Genomic DNA, 6,316 nt, shown 5'->3' on the forward strand with positions numbered 1-6,316 from the left:
TCGGCCAGGAAAGCGCCGTACTGTGAGCCGGCTCTGTTGAGCGGCGCTGGCCGGCAGCGGGGACACCGCAGTGGTTAGGGGCTGCCTCCGGCTCAGGGCGTTCGGAGTCCCAGGAGCGGGCGAGCGTCCGGCAGGGTCCCTTCCTTCAGTAGGCCCCTAAGACCATGGAGGTCGGGACACTTGACCCTGAAGGCCATCCCTGCAGGTCTGTGACAGCAAGTCCTACAAGAGCAAGGAGCCCCATGAGTCGGGGGGCGGCAGCCCCCACCGAGAGGCCAGTCCTCCGCCTGGTGCTAAGGAAGCCAGGCTGGGCAAGGACGCGATGGAGGAGGAAGCCCCGGAGGGGCGAGAAGCTGCGGAGGCACCTCCGGGCAGGCCCAGCCGGAGTTCCCGAAGAGGAGAGGTGCCAGCCCCAGGTGAGTGACCAGCTGCCGGCCAGCCTTGCTCCCTGTCTGGATCTGGCTCTGGCCATCTTTGAATTTGGATTAGCAGCGATCTCTTTAGGGACAGAGCTTCCTGATGACCCCTAAGACGCTCCTGTGCAGTGTGGCCCCGTGGCCTCGTGCCTCGCGGAAGTGGGAGCTCAGTGGAGCCAGCTGTTGTGCTCCTGCACCCCACTCCGAGTCCCCGGTCTGCTGCCCATTGGTGCACTGCATCCTGGAGACTCGGCTGCCCAGGTGGCAGCCGGCCTTTGCATCTACATGAGGGTCCCAGCCACCTCGCCCTCCCCCTCGGAACTCTCCCCACAGCAAGGGGGGGACCCTCCAGCAACCCCGCGGCAAGCCGTGCGCCCTGGCTCCTCCGTCCTGCATGGACCTGAGCCTTGTTTTCCTCCTGTGCAGGGCTGGCCACGGGGAGCACTTCGCTGGCCCCTCAGGAAGCGACTCTCACGGACCAGCAGCTCCTCCCAGGTGGCCCACCACCTTCCTCACCAGAGACTCCTCAGTGTCCCCCCCACGCTGAAGCTGCGTCAGACACCACAGCCAGCCAGCCTGGGCCTAAGGCGCCCCCCTGCCCGGACGTGTCCCCCGGGCTTCAGGGTGGGGGGCTGGGCCTCAGTGCAGCAGGCGAGTCGGAGGCATCTGTGCCCATCTGGGGCGCTTCAGAAACTGAGAGACGGCCTGGAACTGTGGGTCCCCCTGCTCCCTTCCCGAGTCCTGTTCCCTCAGGGACCCGAGACTTCGGGAGCAGGCAGGTGTCCGGGAAGCCAGACCATCGCGAGGGCTGGCTGCCTGTGGGCAGGGCCGGGGCGCAGACCTCAGATGAGAAGGCTGTTGCCCATGAGTCCTCTCGGTCGGGAAGTGACACTACAGAGACTTTTCCCAGAGCTCCTCGGGGGGGTCTGGCTACAGACAGTGGACTGCAGGAGAGGGGTCCAGAGGGCGAGCAGCTGCCCAAGGCCGCCGAAGTCACAGTATGTGCCAACAACAGCAAGGTCAGCTCCACCGGAGAGAAGGTGGTGCTGTGGACAAGGTGGGTAGGCGTGGGGGCGAGTGGGGGATACCTGTCACCAGTTTGGGACTCACTGCGGCACCTGGCTTACAGGGAGGCCGACCGCGTGATTCTGACTGTGTGCCAGGAGCAAGGGGCACAGCCGCAGACGTTCCGCATCATCTCCCAGCAGCTGGGAAATAAGACGCCGGCCGAGGTAAGTCGGGAGTCTGCCAAATCTCAGATTCCGGGGTGCCACGGACAAGGTGCAGCGGCCCACCAAAAAGGCAGGGCGCCCCCGAGGGAGGGCCTGACTGGCCAGGTGGGTGAGGCAACCCGGGAAGTGGCCCCTGGTCCCAGGCTGGCTTTGCTGTTAGGAGCACAGCTGTGACCAAAACGTTGGCCTCAGCCTGAGGTTCTCATGTCAGGGCCGTGGCCCTCGCAGCCTTAGTGGGTGCGACAAGCTCGTTCAGCTCAGCATGCGGTGCTTGGTGTGCAGTGTCACTACCGTGGGGACAGGGACACAGCCGGCCTCTCCCCCAGGTGTCGCACCGTTTCCGAGAGCTCGTGCAGCTCTTCCACACGGCCTGCGAGGCCAGCTCCGAGGACGAGGACGACGCAGCCAGCACCAGCAACGCAGACCAGCTCTCCGACCACGGGGACCTCCTGTCTGAGGAGGAGCTGGATGAGTGAGACGCGGGGCGTGTGGACCTCGTCTGCCCAGGGTCACACCCCGGGGGCAGCCTGAAGACAGCCGGGGTGCGGCCTTTGTGCATGCCCGGGCTCAGCGTGCAGGGCTGCAGGAGCCGGGCCGGGGACCAGGACAAAGGCAGACGCTACTTGGGGTCTTTTTTGAAGACCCTGGAGTCTGCTTTGTAAATAGTGTCGAGGGGCGTGGGGGAGACGGGCTCGGCGCCACAGCCACGCTGCCCCGTGCCCAACGGCGCACGTTCGTTTCCCGCGATCTGAACACAGCGCGGGTGCGCGCAGCCCCCACACACGGCTCCCGCACCAGCACTTTTTATTGTGAGCGAGCGAGCGCCCTCTGTTCCTGGGGCCTCAGGCCTCGAGGCTGTCCCCAGCACGGTAGCACTGGGCCAGGCCGTGGAGCTCCTGCAGCAGCTCCTGGAAGTCGTCCCGCTCCACCCCGGCGTCCATGAAGCTAGCCCAGCGCCGCAGGTCCAGTGTGCTCAGCTCCTGGGCCAAGTCCCCGAGTGTCCGGTTCCAGGAAGACGACGAGCAGAGGGCGCCGAGCACCGGGATGCTGTCCACCACTGCGGGGGGTGGGGGTCACCTGTAACTGGGTCGGTCTGCACCCTGGAGCTGAGGCAGGCAGGGAAGGCTGGGCCTTTGGGAGACTTGATGTAAAGTAAGCTCAATAAATCGTGTGTGCTGTCCCCTCAGTATGCCCGTGCTCCAGGGGAGACCCTTCTCGGGAAGCAGGTTGGACTGTGAACTTTAGGATCTTTCAGTCGGGAGGGAATAGAGTCAGGGCCCCCTGCCCCGGGCTTGGAGTCTTGCTCATCTTTGCCTCCCACGTACCTGGCCCCGTTGGGGCAGCGTCTGGAACCAGGCCCTGCTGGTGGAGGCGTGAGAAGAGGCGGGGGTAAGGAGGTGCCACCTTGCAAGGAGCCAGCAGCAGATGGGCAGAACTGAGGGCCAGAGAACAGCCGTGAGACACGGGCAGGGAGGCCAGGGTCTGGGGTGGGGGCAGGCACGAGCGTCGCACTGACCTCCTGGCCCTGGGCTGCTGCTGCTGTAAGTACAGGGCCAAGACCTCCTCCCCAGTGCTGCAGGCGTGGAGTGGGGAGGGCAGCGGCGTCCCCGGGGTGAGGTGGCTGCTGGAACAAAGCCAGAGCCACTCTTAATCTGGGGCGGCATGAAGGACACGCTGAGTACTCCATTCTCTGGCCGCCCGCAGACTCGGACGCTCTGCCTTTTCTTTAAGGTGAGGTAGAGGGAGGAAGGGGGGCAATGCGCGACACTGTCCAGAGGGCCGAGGGAGAAAGGGGCCCGAAGCAGAAGCTGGACAGGCCCCGAAGGACCCCGGTCCTCACCTGGTGTGGCACGCTCTGTCCAGACCCCGCAGCACCACCGACTGGGCAAAGCAGTGTGTTCCCGATGGGTCCCCACACGCAGACAGTGGGGTCCACGGGGTGGCCCCTCCAAGCTGCACCAGGGTATCGGGAAGGGACTGGCTCGGAACCAAGGGGAAGGGGATGGTGGCTCCTGCTGTCACCACCTAAAGGTAAGGACGAAGTCAAGCTGGAGCTTCTTCCAAGTTGTGACTCCTCCCCACAAAGCCTCGTACCTTTTTCCCGGAGTAGTTCAGCATCTCAGCCAGGTGAACCATGGACACTGGCGAGGAGTGGAGGCGGTAAGGGGCAGTGACTGTGTCCAGGGCTGTAGCCAAGATGGCACTGCAGTGGAAGGGCAGAGCGGCCTGTGAAGGGGACACCGGGAAGGGCACTTGGCCTTTCGGATCTGAGAGAGGGTGGAGGCAGAACTGGGGCCTTGGGACAAAGCAGGGGTGTGTTTGGCCCCAGGCTGGACGAGTGTGGGACAGTGGGACTTAAGAGGCCATGTCATAGCTGAGCTCAAGCCGAGGCTTCGAGTAGACCCAGGCGGGGCCCCAGGCCTGACGTACGTCGTAACGCAGGTGAGGAAAGTGGACGGCCGGCTCGGGCCGCAGCCCCAGGCTCCCTCCCAGGGACAAGGGGCAGACCAGGGAGCTGTGAGCGGACAGGCGCGCCAGGCCAAACGCAGTGTTCAACAGGCGGTAGACGTTCCTCCGGGGCTCCTGCGGAGAGCAGAGCCTGTCCTCAGCGGCTGCCCCGCTGGGTCCTCCTCGTCCTTCCCTCTCCACACCGTGCTGTTTCTCCCCCAGGTTCTCACCCCAAGAGCGTAGGGGCCCGGCAGCAGGCCCCAGGCAATGATCCCGCGCCCCGAGTACTCGTCCTGTAGCAACTCTGCGGCCTTGGCGCCGACCCCAGAGAAGCCATCGTGCAAGTCACACAGGACCTGGAAGCCCTGGAGGGGGGTGGATGGTGTGAGAGGGAGAGACGGGCGCGTCCAGCCCAGGGCACCACGCCGCACAGTCACCTGCAGGTAGTCGCACTCCTCCACGTAGAAGTGCAGCCTGTCCTCCAGCTCTTCCAGGTACCTGGGCTCCTGCAGGACACGCTCCCCCTGGCCAAACGCCTCCAGGCGGCCGGCTTCGCTGCCACGCGGAAACACAAACCCGGACTCAGACGACCCCCGTTTCATCTCCATCCCTCCCCCCGAGAGATCCTGTCTTCAGGGAGCCTCGTCCAGCATCGCTGTGGACCCCATTTCTTGCCTTGTGGTCATGGTCCCCCATACCCATCATGGTTATACTTCTGGATCATGCAGATGCTCCGGGGGTGGAGGTGGACTCTGAGGAAGTCTGACCAGACCCGGATGCTGCCCTCTGTGGGCATAAGTGGCTTCGGACTCGTAGCGGTGGTGAGTGGAGTGGGACCTGAAGACAAAACGGAGGGGACGCACCCTTCACGGCCCTGCTGCGCCCACTCCCCGCCCCGCCAGTACCTGGGCAGGTCTCACCTTTGCCATTGGGGAGGGATCTGGTCCTCCAGATGCCATCGCTACTCAGCGCCCCCTGGGAGCCAAGACAAAAGTCTACACTTAGTTCCAGTCAGTCAAAAGGCAAACCCTGGTTTATCCTGATTTTTCTGGCCACACCCTGCAGCCTCCCTTCCGTTCATGTCGCAGGCCTTTAGGAAGGAGGCTGCTCTCTCCCCAGAAACCAGTCCCAGAGTGTAAGATTCAAACCGTCTATCCCTCGGGCCCTGGTGGGGGCTCTGGGGGGAGTGCCGGGTCTGAAAGCTCAGGGCAGAGGCCCTCACCTCTGCACTCAGCAGGTCCTGGAGATAAGGGTTCTTGGGATGGGGTTCCTCTTTGTGTGTGGTGAGCTTCCCCTGCCTGAAAGAAATTGGAGATCATAGCCACGGTTGCCCAGAGTTCGCCAGCTTCCTGTGTACTCCCCCCAACACCACAAATACCACGCGATCGCTGCGTCCAGCTGTTTGTCCCTGTAGAGTCCACCTTCTTGTTTTAGGGAGTTCAGGCTACCTGCGCAAAACAACAGGCAGTGTTGGGTGACAGCCTAGTCCCCCCTTCAGCTAATCCTCTGATTACTGGACAACCTGCTGTCACCATCCCTCCAGCACTTGGTGCTTCCAAGTCTTCTCGGATATATAGGAGTTGCGAAGAGAATAGAATCTAGACTCCATCCTTTCCTAAGCTGTGGGACCTGGGGCACAGGCCACACCGGCGGTCTTACATGAGTGCCACAGTCGATACATGTCACTGTCTCCGGGGACTAGCAGCCCATTCCAGAGATAGCTCTCAAACGGAATAAAAGTGGCCTTTTTGCGTCCCTCGGGTGCTGGCGTGTTTTGGGGGCTCCCTGGACTCCTCGTCCGCCTTCAGCCTCGTGTGGTTGGCGGATCTTGAAGCGAACGGATGCTAGAGAGCCCGCCCGCGAAGGGGAAAGTGGCTGACCCCGCCACCGCCTCACCCTTCAGGTCCATGAGGATGAGCCTCGGCGTGTAGGTCTCCTGGCCGTGCAGCGTCCGGCCGGCCCGGTACAGGACGTCGGGGCACAGCTCCTCGGGCGTCTCCTTGGCGTGGGCCGGTTCGCGCAGCGCAGCATCCTGGGGAGGCAGGTGCGCAGGAAGGACTGGACTCGGCCGGCGACAACGGCCGGCCGGAAGTGGGGCCTGGGGACCCCCAAGAGCTCCGCGGGGGCCGCCGCCCGGGGACCTCACCTGCTGGTTCCACCAGTGCGCTCCCACGAAGCCCGCAAAGTGTCCCAACTGCAGCGTGAGCACCTCCCGGGACC

General features: G+C 64.0%; 2 protein-coding genes across 4 annotated transcripts in view; one reads left to right on the forward strand and one right to left on the reverse strand.

Annotated features, from left to right (window-relative positions):
• Positions 1–2,441, forward strand: part of LOC102887457 (GON-4-like protein) — a 38,492-nt gene extending 36,051 nt beyond the window's left edge. Inside the window, 4 exon segments of the mRNA XM_025040914.1 lie at positions 206–416; positions 843–1,473; positions 1,546–1,648; positions 1,975–2,441. Of these exon segments, the coding sequence (XP_024896682.1) occupies positions 206–416; positions 843–1,473; positions 1,546–1,648; positions 1,975–2,124 (1,095 nt within the window). The 3' untranslated portion in view covers positions 2,125–2,441.
• Positions 2,436–6,310, reverse strand: MSTO1 (misato 1, mitochondrial distribution and morphology regulator). Of its 3 annotated transcripts, none has more exons than XM_025040915.1 (14): positions 6,243–6,310; positions 5,993–6,128; positions 5,475–5,544; positions 5,319–5,394; positions 5,017–5,071; positions 4,795–4,933; positions 4,534–4,651; positions 4,327–4,461; positions 4,079–4,231; positions 3,743–3,874; positions 3,489–3,673; positions 3,165–3,269; positions 2,974–3,083; positions 2,436–2,705 (listed from the first exon to the last, which is right to left on the reverse strand). In XM_025040915.1, the coding sequence occupies exons 2-14, from the start codon at positions 6,003–6,005 to the stop codon at positions 2,491–2,493; spliced, it is 1,506 nt and encodes a 501-aa protein (XP_024896683.1). In that variant the 5' UTR covers positions 6,006–6,128; positions 6,243–6,310; the 3' UTR covers positions 2,436–2,490. The 3 variants fall into 3 exon arrangements, with proteins under 3 accessions (XP_024896683.1, XP_015453831.1, XP_024896684.1); XM_015598345.1 differs by having other exon boundaries at positions 3,165–3,272; XM_025040916.1 differs by having other exon boundaries at positions 2,562–2,789; positions 3,165–3,272.
• Between the last annotated feature and the right edge of the window lie 6 nt (positions 6,311–6,316).

This window comes from Pteropus alecto, unplaced genomic scaffold (genome assembly GCF_000325575.1).
Source record: "Pteropus alecto unplaced genomic scaffold, ASM32557v1 scaffold49, whole genome shotgun sequence".
NCBI lineage: Eukaryota > Metazoa > Chordata > Mammalia > Chiroptera > Pteropodidae > Pteropus > Pteropus alecto.